Below are 24,059 nucleotides of genomic sequence, written 5' to 3' on the forward strand. Positions count from 1 at the left end.
TCCCTGAAAGACCACCAAGAACATAGCTGGCTGGAGCTTGAATTTTTCTCCTTTGTTTCAGGTCTGAGAATTGTTCAGTTTGCATACCCTTCTTAGTTTGTTGCCAGGCCAAATGGAATTTCACTCTGTGAATGCACAAACTAGCACACTGCAAAGTCTGAAGGGACCTCCTGTGGATTTCTGGAGCTCTTTTTGTGCTTCCTATTGGATCTTTGCTCCATAACTTCTAGCCATTTTAGCCTTCCTGAATTTTGCTCTTTATCTATTCAATTTAGCTCAGTTTCCTGGCCCTCTTTGGGTTCTCTTTACCTCTTTACCTGTATCTGTGGTCTGGAAATTTCATCTGGGCAGAAATTGAGTGATTATAGGGCTCACCTCATCTATTTTCCTTCCCTTAGGTATTACAGTTCTGTACTACCTCTTGTCCAGTGTCTGGAAAACAATTACTTTGTGTATTTTGTCCACTTTTCTAATTTGTTGTTATTGTTGTTGTTTATTTGTTTTTTAAACAGTGTGAGGTTAAGTCTTGTGGTTGGTTATTCTATCATGGTCAGAAGTGGAATGGGAATATTTACTTTTATTATAAAACACAGTTATTAATCTTAATGTAATTCATGTAACCTCTATGGGAGCTTCACTTTTGCTGATATCTGTGCTTAATGGACAAACTGAGATGCTGTGTGCCCACTGATGGTTGGAGACCAGTAATGAAGACAGTACAGAAATTGCTGTTTCAATTGCATTCTTGATACCCTGTGATTTTTGTAGTGTTCCAGATCTTGCATATCTAGATTAAGAGGTTATTCTGTGGTGGTAACATATGCAATAATAATAATCTTCTCTGCATTCAAAATTTTTGAATAGCTGAATTTTTGTGTAAGGAATACCGGGGTGAGAGGTTTATATTTTTTCCTGCAGAACTGAATTTTTTTGAGCAGAGTGCCAGTTTGATTAGTGTATTTTATGATGGTTAATATTACATAGTGTACTGGATCTATTGGAGCAGGGAGAAGGAAGTTGGGAAGACTGGATATTAGTTAGGAAGTTTTTGCTGCAATCCAGGTCAGATGTAGAGAGGACTTATGCAAGGTTAATGGCTCTGAGAATAGAAAGGAGGGGGCCTCATATGAAGAGAATAGAAGAGGACAAGCAATCCAAGTTATAGTGAGATTTTGAGGCTCCAGTATTGGTCCATTAATAGAAAATGAAGAGGGGCAGATGATTTTGAGGTGCTCATTTGGGATTGAAATGTTAAATTTATAAGACTTATGGAAGATATTAATGGAAATATTACTTAGATTGTTAGAAAAATGGGGTTGGGATAAGAATATTCTGTTATTTAGGAAAATTTTTGACTACTGGTAGAGGCATGGGCATGATTACCGTATCTTGTGTTTGACACATAGTAGGTACCTATTAATTACAAAAATAATTGAAGAAGGACTGATTCATGTGATTTTTTCCTTCTGTATTTCTTGCATATTCAGTAATTATATGATACAATTAAGACAGAGTTTTTAAGGACTTGACTTTCTAATTGCATACGATGCTTAAGAGTTAAGATTGCATTTTTCTGATACCACTATCTAGGAGGTGAAGATCGAGAACTTATTCAGAGAAGGAAAGAGAAATACAGACTAGAACTGTTGGAACAAATGGCTGAGCAACAGAGGAACAAGAGACGGTAATGAAAGGTTTGCATTTAAAAGAGATATTTTGAGTTTAAAATGCATTTGTGTAGATGGTTAAATAAGGGGTTGTCTTTCTAATATGATGTTTGATTTGTAAATCACTTATATTTTAGTCTCTACATGGTAAATCAACAAGGAAAGTAAATACCAAGAGAGTTTTTGTTGTTGTTGTTGTTTTGGCCATAAGTTGCAAGTGAGAGTATTTGTATATTCTGTGATAGACCTTTTACTTCCTTCATTGATTTCTTCAGTTTTTGATTTAAGGTAGCATTTAATGTTACAGATACGCCCTCTGGATTATCCCATATATAGTAACAAATATAAAAGTATTTTTTGCCATATGAAATGGTATGCACACACACATACGTGCAAAAAAAAAAATTGTATCCTATAAATTTAACATTTCCATCCCAAATGAGCATCTCAAAACCAACTGTCCCTCTACATTTTCTATTAATAGCCCAATAATGGAGCCTCAAAATCTCACTATGACTTGTATTCCTTGTCCTTTCTTACTCACTTCATATGAGGCCCTCTCCTTCTTTCTATTCTCAGAGCCATTAACCTTGGATGAGTCCTCTCTACATCTGACCTGGGTTGCAGCAATAGCTTCCTAACTAATAACTAGTCTTCCCAACTCCCTTCTCCCTGCTCCAATAGATCCAGCACACTATGTTATTAACTATCAAAAAATACACTAATCAAACTGGCGCCCTGCTCAAAAAACTTCAATGGCTTCCTCAATTCCACAGGAATGATAAATCACAAGTATTTATGTTGTATATAGGTATCATTGTTTATAGTCTTTCTTGTTGAAATACCTATGAAATATTATAGTTTAAAATTAGGAATAGAGTTTAAAATTAGAAATTTTAAATATAGATTAAAATTAGAAATTACAGTAGCTCACGCCTGTAATCCCAGCACTTTGGGAGGCTGAGGCGGGTACATCACGAGGTCAGGAGATCGAGACCATCCTGGCTAACACAGTGAAACCCCATCTCTACTAATAATACAAAAAATTAGCCGGGCATGGTGGCACACACGTGTGGTCCCAGCTATTCGGGAGGCTGAGGCAGGAGAATTGCTTGAACCTGGGAGGCGGAGGTTGCAGTGAGCCGAGATCACGCCACTGCACTCCAGCCCGGGAGACAGTGCGAGACTCTGACTCAACAACAACAGCAACAACAAAATTAGGAATAGATATCTTGTTTTGAGAGAATTTGAGACCTGTTATCTCTTAGTTTTTACCTTTTTCTATCTCAGAGGAAGCCAATATCTACTGTTTGATGTTAGTTATCTTTGACATTTAAAAAAAACCCTGTTATTAGGAAGTATGGTAGATATATTTAAATTTTTACCCTTCTTTTTGCTAACTGAAAATATATGTGTGCCCTAAAAGAGGTTTTTAGTTTTGCAAGGTAAAGATTTTATTTCTGTATTTTATTTTGTGTGAATTACTTAGTCTTTGAAATACTCTGGGCATTGGCTTAGAGATACATAGTCTAAGTTACATGTGAATTCTACTTTACTTTGTATCTAGTAAAAAAATTTGGCTTTCAGTATTATTTAAGGCTGTAATGTCAGTTAAAGGAATTATTTGTTTTTGTAGATATATTGCATAGACTTTGTGTATAAGCTTCTTTCAGTGATGATTTATAATTTTGATAGTTTATCTTTTTAATATGTAAAACTTTAATTTTGTTTAGAGAAAAAGATTTAGAACTCAGGGTTGCAGCGTCTGGAGCACAAGACCCTGAGAAATCGGTAAGGGTTTCTGGCATCTTTTAATGTTTAATCTTTCATCAGATGATCCTCAAATGTGGTGGCAGCTGGGGATAGAGAATATTGGGAGAAAAAGAGAGTAGACCAATTTGAACAGTAATAAAATTAACTAAAACTGTTCTCGTAAAGTGTAAATTCTCTTAACTGTTATTTCCTTGACATAATTTTTCCTTTTTCATTTGCGTGTCATTTTTTAAAGTTTATTTTAAATTAGTTATCTCTGCTTTGTTCACACATACTATTCCATGGAGAGTTATCTTGGTTAAATTTATAATTGATGTTAATATTTTTCTTGAATACATCTTGATCACTTACTTTTCTTATATTGGAATGATTTCTGAGAAAACCGAAGACTTTATTTTTAAAGCATTTTAGTAATTGTTACTTATTGTAACATTAGAGAGATAATAATCTTATTTTTACTTGAATTTTGCAATTCTCATCATTAAGTGGAATGAATTACTCACATCATTGCAGTTAAGTAAAGAGAAGGTAATTTATTGTTTTTACCACAATTTATTTTTTCTGTGTTTTTACCACAATTGATTTTTTCTGTAGTTGGTTATGTAGTGTTTATTTCTAATACAAGTCTTGTTTCATCTTTGAATGATGATTAAGACCTTTAATTTCATTAAAAAGCTCATTCTTAAAAAGGATGCAGCAACTTAAAATTATTTACCTATAGGCAACTTTTGATTTGCTTTTACTTATGCCGAGAATATATCCTGTGGGTTATCTGTTTGGAAAAGTTTAATATTGCACCAGCATCACTCACAGTGTGCTTCTAGGTTAACCTGAGAAATCATTCCTGATAACCATGGTAGAAAAAAAAGAAGATAAATTTCAAAGCTAAATATATTTTCTTTTATCAGTCAAAAGTTTCCTTTTAAAAGGTGAGCTTTTTAAGGTAATATGTTGGCATGTTAAATTTTGTATTTATGGTTACACTAGTGTGTGACAGACTTTATCTTTGAATTGAAGCTCCTATAGAGTGTCAAGTTGATTTATGAGAATAAATAAGTAATTAGAGGAAACAGGCCTTTATTTTTGGGTTTACTTTAGATGTGCAAGTCTTAGAAAAGGGCATATAAGTGATGTTCTAAAGTAGAGATTAGCAAAGTGTGGCCTGTGGCCAATTTTTTTTGCTGCCTGTTTTCATAAAAAACAGTTTTGTTGCAGCACAGCCTTGCTCATTCGTTGACATACTGTTTGTGGCTGCTTTAGCACTATGGCTGAGTCTGCTTGTTATGAAGAGACTATGTAGTCTTGCAAATCCTATTTACTGTCTAGCCCTTTACAGGAAGCATTTGCTGACCCTGTTTTACAGAATACTTTGTAACAGATAACAGAAATGGCGGTTAGAGAAGTAGCACAGTGTCCTAGTACATAGAAATAATACTGCAGATATATTTAAAATTAATATCTGACTCTGGTCTTTACTTAATTCTTTACCAATAACGAGACCTTAGGTGGTATATTACTTCTCAGAGAACCTCAATTACCCATTTATAAAATAAACATTAGATATTGAGAATCTGGCCGGGCGCAGAAGCTCACACCTGTAATTCCAGCACCCTGGGAGGCTGAGGCAGGAGGATCACTTGAGGCCAGGAGTTTGAGACCAGCCTGGCCAATGTGGCGAAACACCCTTCTTCACAAAAATTAGCTGCGCGTGGTAGCAGATGCCTATAATCCCAGCTACTCTGAGTCTGAGGCAGGAGAATTGCTTGAACTCAGGAGGTGGAAGTTGCTGTGACCTGAGATCGTGCCATTGCATTCCAGCCTGGGCGACAGAGTGAGACTCTGTCTCAAAAGTAAATAAATAAATAAATAAATAAATAAATAAATATTCAGAGTCTTTTATAGCTGTAAAATTCCATTATTCAATAAATAAATAAATAAAAATAGATATTTGGAGTCTTTTATAGCTGTAAAATTCTGTTATTCTGTGACTGTCTTAAGTACCTGCTGGGATAGGAGGTCTTTTGAAGTCCCTTCTACCTTTAAGCTTATGATTATATGTAACAAACAGATTTTTTTTCTTTATTTTAGCCTGATAGACTAAAGCAGTTTAGTGTGGCACCAAGACACTTTGAAGAGATGATACCACCTGAAAGACCCAGAATAGCTTTCCAGACACCTCTCCCTCCTTTATCTGCCCCATCTGTCCCACCCATCCCATCAGTTCATTCCGTTCCTTCTCAAAATGAAGACTTGCGCAGTGGACTCAACAGCGCCTTTGGTGAAATGGTGTCTCCCAGGTGCTTGTTTAAATGTTTTGTGTGTGGGAATTAGGTAAGGTATTGCTATATTTTATGTTTAGAAGGATGTGCTGAAGCGGATAACGTTATTCTTCAGAGATTTTGTACAGTTAACAGTTTTGTGAAATAAGTTCTCCTGAAATTTGTTTTTTTCTCTGCTATTACAAAAATAAGGGAAATTCTTAAAACATTTTATTGTTTAAAGATGATTTTGTATCTTTAGAATGAATTACTAAGTACATTTTAGTGTTTACTTACTTTTAGGTCGTATTTTGGGATGTCTGTTTTTGATATCTTTTAACATACAAAAGTTGTACATTTTTTTCAATTTCGTTGTTTCCACTTGGCAAACATTGAATTCTTCAATTTGTGCAGAAACAGTTTCTAATGTGGCTCTTTTATACGTATAATTTTATTTAGCTTCTGTTTCCTTCAGCTCATTCTCTGTGATTACTTATGGGCTGTGTAACTCAAATGCCTGAAATAAAAAGTGTTGAGATTATAAAACCTGTAATTTAGGTATTGGGGTAAAGATTTGATTTCTATAGGTAAAAGGCTATAATAGAGTATACATAAAGAAAATCCTGTTGTTAACACTGATATTTTCTGGGCTATACTTTCTTCTTTGTAGGACCTGGGCTTATTTTTTGTTCACTGGTAGTATATTAATTATAAAATATATTTAAATTTAGAGATGTTTTTCTTAACTTTTTTGAACATCGATATTTTCTGAACTATATTATTTCAGTAGAAGTTGGTCTTTTAGTTACTAACCCACTGTAGAACTCTGTTTACTGTACTTACCAGGGGCTTTGTGTTTTTCATCTGTTGGCTTCCTGACTCAAGAATAGGAGGGATTGGAATTGACAGAGCATTTTATGGTGGTCTCAGCATTGAATTAGGGATTGAAATGGTTGGCTTTCCTCTCTGGATTTTGGGCAAACCACACCTTTGTTGAACTTCAGTTTTCTCATTTGTAAAAGTGGAGTAGTAATATATTTTATTTCATGTTTACAATTACAGGGTTGTGAGGATTAGTTTGTATAAATCTCTATAAAATTAGATTTAATGATAATGACAGCTCCCTTTCATAACAGTTATTTGACATTTTTGTTTATGTATCTTTGTTGTGAGGATAGTGTAAGGGTTAGACACATTGAGTGGCTAGTAAATATGAAAGATATTCCCTACTGAAGAGAACTTCAGGGCCTTCTTAGTTCTTTGGAATTATTTTGAAGTATATGACAAGGGAGAACCTGTTAAGATACATACAACAGTGAGAACATTCAAGAATGCTGCCATCTCTTTCTATTCATTTAAAGGAATTTGCCTTTGCCATTTTTACTACTGAAAAATACTGCATTGATGGAAATACAGAGATATTTCCTAATCAGTAATGAAGTGCTAATGTAGAGGTTTTCAGAAGTTTTACATTTATGAAATACTAAAGATTATGTCAGTACTTTACTTTTGGTATTTAAGTCGCTTTTATTTTACTATTAAGAAATACACTCGTTTCCTCAGTCAGACTGAATCATTTTGTTCTTACACTGTTTTGTAGCTCTTTGCCTTCTCTTTCTGGATTGTCCTTCCTCTAACACACACAAGCTCACTCCAGTAGCATGACTTAAGCGTTGCCTCTTCTGGAAAGCCTTACATGTGCTTTCTTTCTCTCCCTCATGTGGTTTAAATGTCCCTGCTCCTGTACCTATAGCACTCTACGTTTTCTGGGCTATATTACTATTTAATTTAATTTGCTTGTACTATTAATTATTTAATTTGCTTGTACCTGACTGTAGTTGTTTATTTTCATGTTACTCCTGAGGGACAGGGACCATGTCTGTCTTTATTTGATACTGGCACATTGTGCCTATTGGATATTAATTGGTTGAATATTAAGCCAGGTTTTTGTCTTACATAAATGTACCTGAAATTGTGAAATCCTATGTAATAGTGTTTGCTTTTTGAGTCATAATTTTTGATGAATGATTGGAGCAAGGTGGTGACTTTTTCTAAAGTAGTGATAGGATTTTCAGTACTGTTTTTGCAAAAGAGTAGTATCTTGATTTTTTAAAAAAAATTGCCAAGAGACAAGAGAGGAATTTTTCATTTTTATTTTCATACAGGATTGCACCTCTGCCTCCACCTCCCCTACTACCACCTTTGGCTACTAGCTATCGAACTCCTTATGATGATGCATACTATTTTTATGGGGCCAGGAATACTTTGGATCCCAGTCTTGCTTATTGTAAGTTATCTATAGGGTAAGCATTTTCTCCCCCCATGGCTCAATAAGGAAAATTGTTTTTTTGTGTAAACAAAAAATATCTAAATGAGAAAAGCACAGCTTTGCTTAATTCAGATGTTATATATTGACTTAATAAATGTCCTATTTTAAAGCCCAGTTACATTTTATTGTTACTTCCTTTTCATCTCTATTTAAGAAATAACGATTGTGTTTTCTTATGCTGTTCTTTGCTAACTTCTAACCCAGAAGGAAATATTGATGGTTTTCCCTAGGTAACATTTTGATTATGTACCTTTTTCTGGAGGAATAAATAAAATGTTATTAAATGGTTATTCTAAATAAACTTTTTTTTTTCTTTTTTCTTTAAGATGGTTCAGGAATGATGGGCATACAGCCTGCAGCTTATGTTAGTGCTCCTGTCACCCACCAACTAGCGCAACCTGCTGTGTAAGTTATTAGTTAAAAGAATAATTTTTCCCCACTTTTATTTTGTAAAGATACACAAAACCTAAAAGCCACCATCCTAACATTTTAAAGTATACTATTTAGTGGTATTTAATATTTTCATAATGTGCAACCATCACCACAGTCCATCTTCAGAACTCTTTTTGTCTTGTAAACTGAAACTCTATACCCATTAAATAATAATGGTGTACCTCCCCATTCCCCTACCCCCATTCTCTGGTAACCACCATTCTATGTCTCTGATTTTGACTACTCCATGTACCTCATAGTGAATGGAATCATACAGTGTTTATCTTTTTGTGACTGGCTTATTTCACTTTGCATAATATCCTCAAGGTTCATCCGTCTTTTAGCATATTTCAGAGTTTCTTTCCTTTTTAAGGCTGAATTATAATCCATTGTAATTGTATACATTTTGCTTATCTAAAATCTATCCATTTATCCATTAGTGGACACTTTGGGTTGCTTCCACATTTTGGCTATTTGTGAATAATGCTACTGTGAACATGAGTTTACAAATATCTCTTTGAAATCTCGTTTTCAAGTTTTTTAGTTCTGTACCCAGAGCTGGAATTGCTGGGTCATATGGTAATTCTATGTTTAATTTTTTGAAGAACTACCGTACTGTTTTCCACAAGTGCTATACTTTTTTATATTCTCACCAATAGGGCACAAGGGTTCCAATTTCTTCACATCTTTGCCAATACTTATTTTCTTTTTCTGTTTTTATAGTAACCATTCTAATGAGTATAAGATGGTATTTCATTGTAGTTTAAATTTGCATTTCCCTAATGATTAGTGAGGTTGAGCATCTTTTCATATGCTTATTGGCCATTTGTATATCTTCTTTGGAGAAATGTCTTTTCAAGTACTTGGCCCATTTTTAAATTAGGTTGTTTATTTTTTGTTGTTGAGCTTTCAGAGTCCTCCATATTACCTGGTTATTAATACTATGTCAGGTATTTGATTTGGAAATATTTGCTCCCATTCTGTGTTGATACTGCCTTTCGATGCACAAAATTCTTAAATTTTCATAAAGTCCAGTTCATCTGTTTTTATTATTGTTGCCTATGCCTTTGGTGTCATGTGTGAGAAATCATTGCCAAATCCAACATCGTGAAGCTTTTGCCCCATTTTTTCTTGTGAGAGTTTTATAATTTTAGGTCTTATGTTTGAGTCATTTTGAGTTAATTTTTTTATGGTATTGCATAAGGGTTTGTCTTAGTTATTTTGTAAGTGGATATTCAGTTTTCTTAGCACCATTTGTTGGAAAGACTATCCTTTCTGCATTGAGAGATACTGGCATTCTTGTTGAAAATCATTGGACCAAATATACGAGAGTTTATTTCTGGGCTATTTATCCTTTTCCCTTGGTGTGTATGTCTTCCTTTATCCCAGTACCTTAGTATTTTGATTACTGTTGCTTTGAATGTTTTGAAATCAGAAAATGTGAGTCCTCTATCTTCGTTCTTTTTCAATATTGTTTTGGCCATTTTGGATTCCTGGAGATTCCGTATGAATTATAGGATGAGTTTTTCTATTTCTGCAAAAAAGTCATTGTGATTTTGGTAGTGAGTATATTGAATCTTTGGGTAGTTTTGACATTTTAACAGTGTCACGTCTTCTGATCCATGAACATAAGATATATGTCCATTTATTTATGTCTTTTAAAATTTCTTTCAGCAATATTTCATAGTTTTCATTGTATAAGTATACGTCTTCCACTTCTTTAGTTAATTCCTAAGTATTTTATTCTTTTTGCTGCTTTCATAAATGGAATTCCTTTCATAATTTTCTTTTCAAATTGTTCATTGTTAGTGTTTAGAAATGCAGCTGATTTTTGGGTGTTGACTTGTATCCTGTTACTTTACTGAATTCATTTATTTTAATAGTTTTGTTGTAGAATCTAGGATTTTCTGCAAATAAGATGGTAAGATCTGTGAACAGAGATAATTTTACTTTTTCTTTCTGATTTGGATACTTTTTATTTTATTTTATTTTATTTTTGAGACAGAGTCTTACCCTGTCACCCAGGCTGGAGTGCAATGGTGCGATCTGGGCTCACTGCAACCTCCGCCTCCTGGGTTCAAGTGATTCTTCTGGCTCAGCCTCCTGAGTAACTAGGGTTAAAGGCGTGCACCACTATGCCTGGCTAATTTTTTGATCTTTAGTAGAGATGGGATTTCACCATGTTGGCCAGGCTGGTCTCGAATTCCTGACCTTGTGATCCGCCCGCCTCAGCCTCCCAAAGTCCTGGGATTACAGGTGTGAGCCACCACACCCGGCCCCTTATTTTTCTTTCTTAATTACTTTCTTAATTATCCTGACTAGAGCTTCCAGTACTACGTTTAATAGAATTGGCTAAAGTGGGCATCCTTGCCTTATTCCTGATCTTAGAGGAAAAGTCTTTCACTGTTGTATATGATGTTTGCTGTGGGTTTTTCATATATGGCTTTTATTATGTTGAGGTAATTTCATTCTGTTCCTAGTTTGTTGAGTTTTAATAATGCAAGTGTTAAATTTTGTCAAATGCTTTTCTGTATTGAGATGATCATGTTGTTTTTTCCCCTTTATTCTTTTAATGTGGTATATTGATTGATTTTTTTTATGTTTAACCATAACCATCCTTGTTTTCCAGGAATAAATTCCACTTAGTCATGGTGTGTAATTATTTTAATATGCTGCTAGTATTTTGTTAAGGAGTTTTGCATCAGTGTTCATATGTGGTCCTGTTGTAGTTTCCTTATGGTGTCTTTTTCTGGCTTTGGTATAAGCACAGTGCTGGGCTTATAGAAGGAATTAGAAAGTGTTCCCTCCTCTTGAACTTTTTGAAAAAGTTTGGGAAGGGTTGATATTAGTTCTTCTTTAAATGTTTGATAGAATTCACCAGTGAAACCATAAGGTACAGGGCTTTTCTTTGTTGGGCGATTATTGATTACAGATTCAGTCTCTTTAGTAACTAGTTATAGGTCTATTCAGATTTTATTTTTCTTCATGATTTAGTCCTGATAGGTTTTTATTTCTAGGAATATGTCCATCTCATCTAGGTTGTCCAGTTTGTTGGCATATAATTGTTGATAATATTCCCTTACAGTCCTTTCTTATTTTCAGAAGATTAATAGTGATGTCCCTTTGTGACTTTCTGATTATATTTTATTTTTTATATTTACTTATTTATTTTTCTGACCTCATTCTTTCCATCATAGAATTCCTGATTTTAATAGAAGATTCAGAGCCTTCTTGTTGTTCAGTGTAGCTAAACATTTGTCAATCTTGTTGGTCTTTTCAAATAACTGTTGGTTTGGTTGATTTTTTTTTTTTTCTGTTGTTATTCTAGTTTCGATTTCATTGATTTCTGCTGTAATCTTTTAACTTTCCTCCCTTCTGCTTACTTTGGGTTCCGTTTGCTCTCATTTTTCTGGTTTCTAGAGATGAAAATCTAGATTATTGATTTGGTATCTTTCCCTTTGTTTGGTGTATATACTTAACAACTATAAGCTTTACTGTTTTAGCTACATCCTTTAAGTTTTGATATGTTGTCTTTTCACTTTCATTACTCTCGAAATATTTTCCAATTAAAAAAAATTTCTTCATCAACCTGTTGGTTATTTTGAAATGTGTTGTTTAATTTCCACATAATTGTGAATTTCCCAAGTATCCTTCTGTTACTCGTGTCTAATATAATTACGTTGCAGTTGGAGAACAAACTTTGTATCATTTCATTCAGTCCTTTTTAATTTATTGAGGCTTATTTTAAGACCTAACGTAGTCTGTCCTGGAGAATGTTCCACATGCACTTGAGAGGAATGTGTATTATCCTGTTGGTGTGTGTATTATTCTGTAAGTGTCTCTTAGATCTGGTTGGTTTATAGTGTTATTTCTTGTATTTCCTTGTTGATCTTGTGTAGTTGTTCTGTTATTAGAAGTGAAGTATTTAATCTCCAACCATTACTTTGTGTGTGTGTATGTTCTGATATACAGTCTTGCTCTGTGTGTGTGTGTGTATTCTGATATACAGTCTTGCTCTGTCGCCCAAGCTGGAATACAGTTGTGAGACCATAGTTTGCTGTAGCCTCAACCTTCTGGGCTCAAGCAATCCTCCTACCCCAGCCTCCTGAGCAGCTAGGACTACAGCCATGTGCCACTGCGCCTGACTGATTTGTTTATTTTTTGTAGAAACAGGGTCTCCCTGTGTTGCCCAGTGTGATCTTGAACGCCTGGCCTCAAGCGATCCTCTTGCCTCAGCCTCCCAAAGTACGAGGAATACAGCCATGAGCCACCACACCCGGACTCCAGCTATTATTCTTGACTTGTCTATTTTTCTCTTCAATTCTGTCAGTTTTTGTTTCATTTCTTAGGTCTCTCTTTATATGCATATGTTTATAATTGTGTCTTACCGAAGATTTGACCCTTTTATTAGTATCAGAGAGTCTTCTGTGTCTCTGCTAATAGTTTTTTTGTCATAAAGTGCTTTTAGTTCTAATATAAATGTTGCTTTTCTGGTTTTCTTTTAGTACTGTTTGCATGGTGTATGATTTTTCATATTTACCCTCAATTTATTTGTGTCTTTGAATCTATAAAGATGTCTCTATATAGACAGAATGCAGTTACTTCCTGGTTTTTATGTTTGCCATTTTGCAATTTTTTTCTATATGTCTTATGTCTTTTTATTCCTTTAATCCTCCTTTATTACCTTCTTTTTCTTCTTCCTTTTTTTTTTAAGAGACAGGGTCTCATTCTCTCGCCCAGGCTGGAGTGCAGTGGTGTGATCACACAGCTCATTGCAACCTCAAACTCCTGGGCTCAAGCAATCCTTCCACTCCAACCTCCCAAGGAGCTGGAACTACAGGCACATGCCGCTACGCCTGGCTAAATATTTGTATATTTTGTAGAGATGGGATTTTGCCATGTTTCCTAGTCTGGTCTCAAACTTCTGGCTCAAGTGATCCCAGCCCCACAAAGTGCTGGAATTACAGGCATGAGCCACCGCGGCCAGCCTCTTTTTTTTTTTTTTTTTTTTTTTTTTTTTTAGATAGAGTCTTGCTGTTGCCCAGGCTGGAGTGCAGTGGTGCAATCTCGGCTCACTGCAAGCCCCACCTCCCGGGTTCATGCTATTTTCCTGCCTCAGCCTCCCGAGTAGCTGGGACTTCAGGTGCCCACCACCACACCCGGCTAATTTTGTTTTTGTATTTTTAGTAGAGACGGGGTTTCACCATGTTAGCCAGGATGGTCTTCATCTCCTGACCTTGTGATCCGCCCACCTTAGCCTCCGAAAGTGATGGGATTACAGGCATAAGCTACTGCGCTCGGCCTATTAGTTTCTTTTATGTTAAATATTTAATAACATTCAATTTTGATATTTTTGGTGTTTTTTGCATAATTTTGAGGTTTTTTGTGGTTTTCCTACAGATTAAAATTAATATCTTAATTTAAAATAAATGAATTTAGTTTAAGGGCAACTTAATTTCAATGGTACACAAACCTTTTCTCTAATATAAAGTCATTCCTTTTCTCTACTTGATGCTATTGTTGTCATACAAATCACACTATTATACATTTAAGTCTCTCAACACAGTTTTATAATTATTGCCTTATGAAGTTGTCTTTTATTTATTGATTGATTTATTTTTTGAGACAGGGCACAGGCCAGAGTGCAGTGGGATGATCATAGCTCACTGCAGCCTTGAACTCCTGAACTCAAACAATCTTCCCACCTTAGCCTCCTCAATAGCTGGGACTACAGGTGTATACCACCAATGCCCAGCTGATTAAAAAAAATAAAATTTTTTTTGTTTTGTTTTGGAGATAGGATCTCGCTGTGTCACCCAGGCTGGAGTGCAGTGGCATGATCATAGCTCACTGCAGCGTCAAACTCCTGGATTCAAGGGATCCTCCCACCTTAGGCTCCCAAGTAGCTACTACTCCCACTACGCCTAGCTAATTTTTTATTTTTTAAGTTTTTTGTAGAGACAGGCATCTCTCTTTGTATCCCAGGCTGGTCATGAACTCCTGGCCTCAAACCACTTGGTCTCCCAAAGTACTAGGATTATAGATGTGAGCTATTGTGCCCATCCGTAGTTATCTTTTAAATCAAATAGAGAAGAATAAAGTTACAAACGTCTTTACATTTGTAATATCTTTTATATTTGCCCATGTAATTATCTTTACTGGTGTTCTTTATTTGTTTGTGCTTACTTCAATTGCTGTCAAGTGTTCTTTCATTTCAAGCTGAAGGACTCCCTTCAGCGTTTCTTATAGAACAGGTCTCTTAGTGATGACTTCTCTGAATTGCATTTAATAATGTCTTAATTTAGCTTTCATTTTTGAAGGATAATTTTGATAGTATGGAATTGTATTGGTTGGCATTCTTTATCTTTTAACACAATATGGCATCCCCTAGCCTTTATGGTTTCTGATAAGCTGTTCATCTTACTGAGGATTCCTTGTATGTGATGAATGGTTATTCTCTTGCTTTCAGGATTTCTCTTTGTCTTTATCTTTCAACTGTTGACTGTATAGGTGTGGATCCCTTTGAGTTTTCCTTACTTGGAGTTTGATGAGCTTATTGGATCTGTAGATAATATTTTTCATCAAATTTGGGATATTTTTGCCCATTATTTTTTCCAACATTCTTTGTGTCCCTTTCTCTGTGTCTTCTCTTCCTGAGACCCCCATTGGTACACATGATGGTGTGTCACAGAATATCCAAAGCTTTGTTCATTTTTCTTCAGTCTTTTTCTTTCTGTTCTAGACTGGGTAGTCTCAATTGACCTGTCTTCAGGTTCACTGATTGTTTCTTCTTCCTGCTCAGATGTGCTCTTGGCTCCCTTTTCTTTACAGTTATATTTTTCAGCTCTATCATTTTTATTTGGTTCTTTTACAAGTAATTTCTGTCTCTTTGTTGTTAATTTTATTTGGTAAACATTGTTTTCGCAATTTAATTCTTTTTTTGAGACAGAGTTTCACTCTTGTTGCCGAGGCTGGAGTGCAGTGGTGCAATCTCGGCTCACTGCAACCTCTGCCTCCCAGGTTCAAGTGATTGTCCTGCCTCAGCCTCCCGAGTAGCTGGGATTACAGGTATGCGCCACTAGGCCTGGCTAATTTTGTATTTTTACTAGAGACAGGGTTTTGCTATGTTGGTCAGGCTGGTCTCCAACTCCTGACCTCAGGTGATCTGCCCGCCTCGGCCTCTCAAAGTGCTGGGATTACAGGCGTGAGCCACTGTGCCCAGCCACTTTATTTCTTTAGACATTTTTTTTTAGTTCTTTCAACATATTTCTAATAACTGAATAAAAATCTTTGTTGATTAAATACAAGGCATGGTATTCCTCTGAAATTTTCTGTTGACTTCTTTTTTCACTGTATGTATGGCTTATAATTCTCTATTTCTTTGCAAGTGTCATAATTTTTTTTGTGAAAACTGAACATTTAGGAAACATAATGTGACAACTGTGGAAATTAGATTCTCATCCTTGTGGTTTGTTGTTGTTGCTGTTTTCTAAGTACCCTTTGTAAAGTGTGTATTCTTTGTCATATGTGACCACTGACCACTGAAGTCTCTGTTAGGATAGCTTAATAGTTCATGATTAGACTGAGATTTCTTTAAAAGCTTTGACCCAATAAACCTCCCAGCCTATGCCAACTGGTTCTGTGTGTGTGTGCTGGGACATGCTTTTAGCTTTCACATCCCACTTGCACAGGGCCTCAATGCCAGCCAGAAATGAGAGGTGTTCTCAGAGCTTCCTCGGGCATCCGTATAATTGCACATGCATGTGGGTTTCTAAATTCTCAGGAATGTGTTAGAGTTTTTCAAGGCCTCATGGGCATGTTATTTCCCAGATTTTTCTTTTAATTTTATTGGTCAGCTTTTTGCTTGCTCTGGCTGGTATCACTGTTTTAGATAGCTATGATGTTAAGTAATTACTGCTGATTGTTTTATACAAAACCCCAGGATAGAGAGCTCTGAGTCTGGTAAAAATAAAGATAGACCCTGTGAATGGGGCTTTTCCTGGGAGCTGCCAGACAGGTCAAAAGTGAGATTTTTCTAGAGATTGGATTTTTGGGGAATTCCAGACCTATTCTACCTGTCCAGTGGATACTACATTACTGGTTTTCACAGCAACTATCTTTGGGCAGCAATTAGATTTTAAGTTTATGATAGAGCTAAGGAGAAATTGAAAAGTAAAGGGCAAGTTCAAATGCCACAAAGTTTGTTTTTCTTACTGAAAACCAACCTTAACATAAAAACAAAAACTCTCCTTGGATTGTTCCAAGCCTTCCATGAATTTCCAAATTACTTAGCTCAGGCTGCTATAACAAAATATCATAGACTGGGTGGCTTAAACAACAGACATTTTTTCTTGGATTTGGAGACATAGAAGTCCAGGATAAAGGTATCAGCAGATTTGGTTCCTGATGAGGGTCCTTTTCCTGACTTTGTCATTGTATCCTCACGTAGTAGAGAGAGCAAGGTCTCTGGTCTTTCCCCCACTCCATTTCACCCCTCCCCAGTTTTTCTTAAGTACACTTAATCTCGTCACGAGGACTGTACCTTCCTAATCTCATCTAAACCTAATTACCTCTCATAGTCCCCAGCTCCAAATACCATCAGAATAGTACGCAGGGCTTTGATATAAGAACACAATTCAGTACATGGCACCAGAATTATTAAAAAGTTGGTTTTGACAATTTTGACTCGTGTTCTCATTGCTTTAATGGAGTAGCAGGTTTTCTTGAAGTTCTTATTCTGCCATTCTAGAAGTGCTTTCTATAAATCAGTTTTATAACATTTTCATCCTTCCAATAAGATCCCTCATGCCCATTTATAGTTAATCCTAATTCCCATCCTCAGTATAGTTGTTTATAAGTTTTTTTCTGTTAAATTTTTCTGAAGGCCACATTAAAAAGTGTAAACTTGTTATAAAAGTTAGATAACTGAGTGACCAGCTGAGTTATCTTACAAACCAATGACTTTCAAATATCTCTATTTGTTTCCAAGCATTTTAGCATGAGAGGTGGAAGGAACCTGTGACTCTGTGAGCTATTTTGATGTACACACAATCCGTCTTCTTTCCATTGACTTCATTAATTTAGCACACTTTATTTTTTGTATCATTTGAGAGGATGGTAAAGATTTTGATTAGCTTTAGTCTTTCATAAAGATGGGTGTGTTATTATAGTTCTAGTGTAGCCACTAAAAGTATAGGAACAAAAGGTACAACTTACTACAGTAATAGAGCAAAAATTCAAAAAAGAAGAACCAAAATAGAATTGAGAAATTGTTTGTTTTATTAACTGTCTGATCTTTTTCAACTTTGGTGATGGAATAAGTTAAGAATTTGTTGGCCGGGTGCAGTGGCTCATGTTTGTAATCCCAGCACTTTGGGACACCAGGGTGGGTGGATCACCCGAGGTCAGGAGTTCAAAACCAGCCTGGTCAGCATGGTGAAACCCCATCTCAGATTAACTGGGTGTGGTGGCACATGCCTGTAGTTCCAGCTACTCGGGAGGCTGAGACAGGAGAATCACTTGAACCTGAAAGGCGGAGGTTTCAGTGAGCCAAGATCACGCCTCTGCACTCCAGCCTGGGTGACTAGAGCGAGATGCCATCTCAAAAAAAAAAAAAAGAAAAAAGCTTCTTGGCTGGATTCAGTCTTACACAGACTAATACAGAGTGTGGAATGAAGGAATACTCTCCAGTTACTATTATGAGACTTTCATAATCTTGATACTTAAACCTAATAAGACCAGTTTGAAATGGAAAATTACAAGCTAGTTACACTCATTAGCACAGACACAAGAATCCTAAAACTGAACCTCAAAGTATAGAGAAAGGATTATTGATCTTGAATTGGAATTACTCTCGAATATAGGATGATTAAATGTAGTAGAGTATATCAGTTAAGAGCCTAGACTTCGGAGCCTGATTGCCTTGGTTTGAATCCTACTTTTACCATGCATTAGCTTGAGGTATATTTCTTACTCCTATTCGTTGTCTATTAATTGGGGTATTAATGGTATCACCTCATAGGGTTTTTCTGATGATCGAATGGTTAAAATATGTAAAGTGTTTAGGACAGTGTCTGAATACTAGGAGCTAATTGGTGTTAGATAAAATCAACTACTGTAATCTACCATGTTAACAGAATAAAGAAGAAGGCTTTATGATATCCCAATAGGCAAAGAAAAACCATTAAAATAATTTCATTAGTGATTAAAAATGTAATAAAGTAGGTTAGAGGGGAGCCTATAAACATGAAAAACTTACATCATGTATTTTATTTAATGGTGATAGATTTAAAACATTCCTTTTGAGATTCTATCATTGCTTCCTTTCACAGGGCTTAATAATTTCAGCAAGGCCAAAAATAAGAGAAAGAAAGGAAGGAAGATAGGTACAAGGATTAGAAAAGAAGAGAGAAAACTGCTGTTATTTGCAAAAGAATATATGGTTAATATTGGAATTAATATGAAAGTTTTCACAGAATTACTGATTACAAAATCAATATATCAAAAGCAGTTGCAGGAAATGGAAGTTCCTTAAAAAGAATATGACACTGCGATTCCATTCCTAGTCATGTAATCAAAAGAAATAAAAATACATGTAGATGCAAAGACTTGGATGTGAATGTTTATAGCTGCGTTATTGATAATAGTCAAAAAGTGGAAACAATTCAAGTGTCCATCAGTGAGTGAATGGATAAACAAAATGTGTTATATTCATGCAATGAAGTACTATTCAGCAACAAAAAGTAATGAACTACTGATATAATACGGATGAACCTTATAAATGTTATGATAAATAAATCTATACATGTATACTATAGTGGTCCCATTTATATAAAATGTCCAGGAAGTGCAAATCTATAGAGACAGCAAGTAGGCTACTTAATTAATTACCTGGGGTTGGGGGTTGAGTAGGGGTTGATTGCATATGGTTATGAAGGATATTTTTGGGTTATAAAAATGTTCTAAAACTGGATTATGGTGATGGTTGCACAACTTTATAAATTTACTAAAAATCATTTAATTGTACACAGTTGACCCTCAGTAACACAGGTTTAAACTGTATGAGTCCACTTACATGTAGATTTTTTTCAACCAACTGCAATAGAAAGTACAATAAATAAAGTGAGATGTGAAATCCATGTATGTGGAGGGCCTACTTTTCTTATGTGGGAGTTCCATAGGGCTCACTTTGGGACTTGAGTATACTCTGATTTTGGTATAGGCAGAGAGTCCTGGAAACAATCCCTCAGAGATACCAAGGGATGACTGTACTTAATACCCTAATCATTTCCTTCCTTTCATCCTGATCTGACTACATAAATCCTTAAACCCCCTTTTTGGGGGAGTCAGGGAGGAGTTGATAGATAAAGGTTAAGAATTTGGGTCTGTGAGTATGTGGGCGATATAGACAGGAGGGATCATGAGTGAAATAGATATTGAGAGAACCAATCCACCATATAATTTATAAACAGTATATTTTGAGAGAATGAGTTTACTCACATAGACCCTCTCAACCTTGTTTATTCATTTACACAAAAAGAGCCCCCTTGCTCTGAAAAAATAAAAAGTCAGTTAGGAACTATTTGATCTAGTTTACCTCATCTTCCCTTTTACCCACTCATAATCCAATGTGATAGTATACACAAACATACTTGTTTATCTTAATAAAAGATTGTAAGTAAGTTAGAAAAGGTAAATACACAATGGAACTGATTTTTTAAAGCAGTGATACTTTTGGAGAAGAGAAAGCTTTTTTAAAATTTTAAAATCAGGCTGGGCGCAGTGGCTAATGCTTATAATCCCAGCACTTTGGGAGGCTGAGGCGGGTGGATCACTTGAGGCCAGGAATTCAAGACCAGCCTGGCCAACATGGTGAAACCCCGTCTCTACTAAAAATACGAAAATTAGCCGGGTGTGGTGGCGGGCACTTGTGGTACCAGCTACTCGGGAGGCTGAGGCAGGAGAATTGCTTGAACCCGGGAGGCGGATGTTGCAGTGAATGGAGATGGCACCATCGCTCTCTAGCCTGGGCGACAAGAGTGAAACTCCATCTCAAAACAAAACAAAACAAAAAATTATAAAATCAATATTTGAATTTATCTTTTATAATGTAGATTTCTAAAATGTTTTACTGCCTTCAAAGTCAGTATATTCCTGTACTTAAACATGTGTTACGTTGGCTGGGTGCAGTGACTCACGCCTGTAATCCCAGCACTTTGGGAGGCTAAGGCAGGAAGATCACTTGAGCTTAGGAGTTCAAGACCAGCCTGGGCAATGTAGGAAGACTTCGTTTCTAAAAAAAGTGAGCCGGGTGTGGTGACGTGCACCTATACCCTTAGCCACTTGAAGGCTGAGGTTGAAGGATCACTTGATTTCAGGAGATCAAGGCTGCAGTGAGCTATGGTGGCGCCACTGCACTACAGCTTGGGTGACGAAGTAGGACCCTGTCTCAAAAAAAACCAAAAAAACAGCACTTTATTGCTTGTGATTTATATAACAAGAATATGTTTAAAATTTTTTCTTTTATGTTTCCTTGTGAATTTTTCAAAAATTTTAATTTTATTTGAGATAGTCAGACTTTTTCCTGTAATTACTTTGTTTTATTCTTGAAATAGCTAAGAAGTAATTTTATTAGTAAATCATTTAAAAATAAATCGTTAGTTATTGTGTTACTTGAGGGACTTTGGCTGTGTTGTTATTTCTGTATGTTCAGGAAACTGCCTAAGTCACATGTGTACTGTTCAATGAATTACCACAAACCTTTTTCACTCCTGTGTAACTATTACCTAGGTTAAGAAATAGATGCAGTAAATTTGAAAGTTGCAAGGATTGTCAAAACAAAGGCAGAAAGGAGCTAAGGAAGGGGCCACTTACTTAAGGATTCCTCTTTGGCCTATAGAGAAATATCCTTCTGTATTTTTAAATGTATTTATATGCCATGCTATTTCAAAAAACTGTTGTGTTTTCTTCTTGCTTTGACATCGATGGATTTAAATTATTTATTGTGTATTTGATGTAGGAATACGGTCGGACAGAATGAACTGAAGATTACAAGTGATCAAGTGATAAATTCAGGATTGATTTTTGAAGATAAACCGAAACCTTCCAAACAGTCACTTCAGTCTTACCAAGAGGCTTTGCAGCAGCAGGTATTGATTCATTTACTCATTTACTGTTGAACATCTTAAGTGTATGCATGGTGTGGTCCCTTAGAGCTCAGAGTGTGGCAGGGGAGGGGAAAAAACCAGTTAATTATAATTCAAAATGCTGAGTTTTGAAGTGGATACAGTAAAATGCTCTTGGAAGCATAGGATAGGAAAAATAATTGCCTGGGGCAGTTGGGAGAACTTCACGCAGTGGCTGATATTTGAGCTGCATGTTGTGCAATGAATACATTAGAAGTTGCTGGTGTATACAGAGAATGGAATTGGTGTGGAAGAAGGGGCTGGAGGGTTAGATTGTTCTAGTAGATTGTGAAGGACTAGCTAATAAGGGGTTTTCAGTTTCTTCTGGTTATGGGCAGCTGAAGGAAGGAAATTTTAAGCCAAGAAAAGTATGAAAGGATTGGTTGCTTTGAGCAGATTTATCTTTTATGAAGATAATTGGTTGTGATTTGAACAATTGGGAAGAGATGTGGCAGGGAAATTATTTAGTAGACAGTCCAATAAGGAGGTGATGAGGCCCTGAACCAGATGGGGATGTTGGGGAAGACATCTAAGAGAGAATTCTCAGGTTTCATTGACAGGACTTAGATATAGGGAGGGAGAAATAACAGAGGGTTTGAAGATGATTCCTAGGAGAATAATGAGGCTATAAACCAAAATAGAGAAAACAGGAAGTAGTTCATGTTTACAGAGGAGGATAATGGATTATTTTGTAGTTTGTAATATTTGCAGAGAATTTAAGAGTAACTATCAAATGTGTGGGGTTCTTTGTGGGAATTCCCTTACCCTCTGAGAGGGCCCTGGGACTCTAACTTAGTTACTTTTGTATAAAATTCCACTTGGATTTCTTTTAAAAGTACTTTTGTTCAATTTTTACATGGGCAACTTTCTTGAAAGATTTTTAAAATTACAGAATTACCAACATTTTTTGTATGTTAGGATTCTACAAATAAAAGACTGAATTTTAAATTCCGAATCTGTTTTTGAATGAGCATGTTAAAAACACCACTGACAAAACTAGATTTTTCGACGATAGAGGTCTATTTGATGTGTGTGATGACTTCTTTGGCTGTGCTGGAGCAAAAGGTTGCTTAAATTTACTGTGCATATAGTTATGAGTTTAAAAGTGACTTTCCAAAATGCAGACACTTGTTTATTGTCTATCCGTATGTCTCTACAGAACAACCCTGTGCTTATACTTAGTGATGATAAGAATGCGTTTGTTTTTTTACTGAATACAGCTTTACAGAAATATTGCAGGTTTGGTTACAGACCACCGCAATAAAGCAAATATCACAATGAAATGATTCACATGAATTTTTGGTTTCCCAGTGCACATAGAGTTAATCTTTACACTATACTGTGGTCTGTTAAGGTGCAACATGTTTTAAGGTACGTAAACTTAATTTAAAAATACCGTATTGCTAAAAAAAATTTAGCAAGTCATAATCCTTTTGCTGGTGGAGAGTCTTGCCTCAATATTGATGGCTGCTGACCGATCAGGGTGGCAGTTGCTGAAGATTGGATGGCTGTGGCAATTTCTTAAAATGAGACAACAGTGAAATTTGCTGCATCAGTTGACTCCATTCATAAAAGATTTCTCTAGGATACGATGCTATTTGATACCATTTTATCCGCAGTAGACCTTCTTTCAAAGTTTGGAGTCCTCTCAAAACCCTGCTGATGCTTTATCAACTTAGTTTATGTAATGTTCTAAATCTTTGTTGTCATCTCAACAATATTCACAACATATTCACCAAGAGGAGACTCCATCTCAAGAAACCACTTTCTTTGCTTATTCGTAAGAAGCAACTCCTCATCCATTGAAATTTCATCATGAGATTGCAGCAATTCTCTCAAGTCTTCCATGCCTCACTTCTAATTCCAGTTCTCTTACTATTTCTTCCACATTTGCAGTTACTTCTACCACTGAAGTCTTGAATCCCTCAAAGTCATCCATGAGGGTTAAAGTCAACTTCTTTCGAACTTCTGATACTGTTGATATTTTGACTTCCTTCCATGACTCACAAATGTTCTTGATGGCATCTGGAATGGTAAATTCTCTCCAGAGGGCTTTCAGTTTAGATTTCCCAGATCCATCAGAGGAATTACTGTTTGTGGCAACTATAGCTTTATGAAACATATTTCCTGAACAGTAAGAATTCAGTGTCAAAATTATTCCATGAGTTAATGGGCTACAGAATGGATATTGTATTAGCAAGCATGACAACAACGTTAATCATCTTGTATATGTAGCTCTTGATTGACCAGATGCATTGTCAATGAGCAGTAATATTTTGAAAGGAATCTTTTTTTTTTTAGTAGTAAGTCTCAACAGTGGACTTAAAATACTCAGTAAACCATTCTTGAAACAGTTGTGCAGCAATCCAGGCTTTGTTGTTTCCTTTCTAGAGCATAGGCAGAGTAGATTTAGCAT

The 24,059-nt window shown here is 35.8% G+C and overlaps 1 protein-coding gene across 3 annotated transcripts in view; it reads left to right on the top strand.

Annotated features, from left to right (window-relative positions):
• CSPP1 (centrosome and spindle pole associated protein 1) overlaps window positions 1–24,059 on the top strand; it is a 136,596-nt gene that overhangs the window by 46,887 nt on the left and 65,650 nt on the right. For all 3 annotated transcript variants that reach the window (XM_011976490.1, XM_011976489.1, XM_011976491.1), the window contains 6 exons: window positions 1,591–1,684; window positions 3,401–3,458; window positions 5,529–5,737; window positions 7,864–7,985; window positions 8,354–8,432; window positions 21,478–21,607. In XM_011976490.1, coding sequence (XP_011831880.1) covers window positions 1,591–1,684; window positions 3,401–3,458; window positions 5,529–5,737; window positions 7,864–7,985; window positions 8,354–8,432; window positions 21,478–21,607 — 692 coding nt within the window. The remainder of the gene's footprint in view (window positions 1–1,590; window positions 1,685–3,400; window positions 3,459–5,528; window positions 5,738–7,863; window positions 7,986–8,353; window positions 8,433–21,477; window positions 21,608–24,059) is intronic.

The sequence above is a fragment of the Mandrillus leucophaeus genome, unplaced genomic scaffold, assembly GCF_000951045.1.
Source record: "Mandrillus leucophaeus isolate KB7577 unplaced genomic scaffold, Mleu.le_1.0 Scaffold167, whole genome shotgun sequence".
NCBI classification, from domain to species: domain Eukaryota; kingdom Metazoa; phylum Chordata; class Mammalia; order Primates; family Cercopithecidae; genus Mandrillus; species Mandrillus leucophaeus.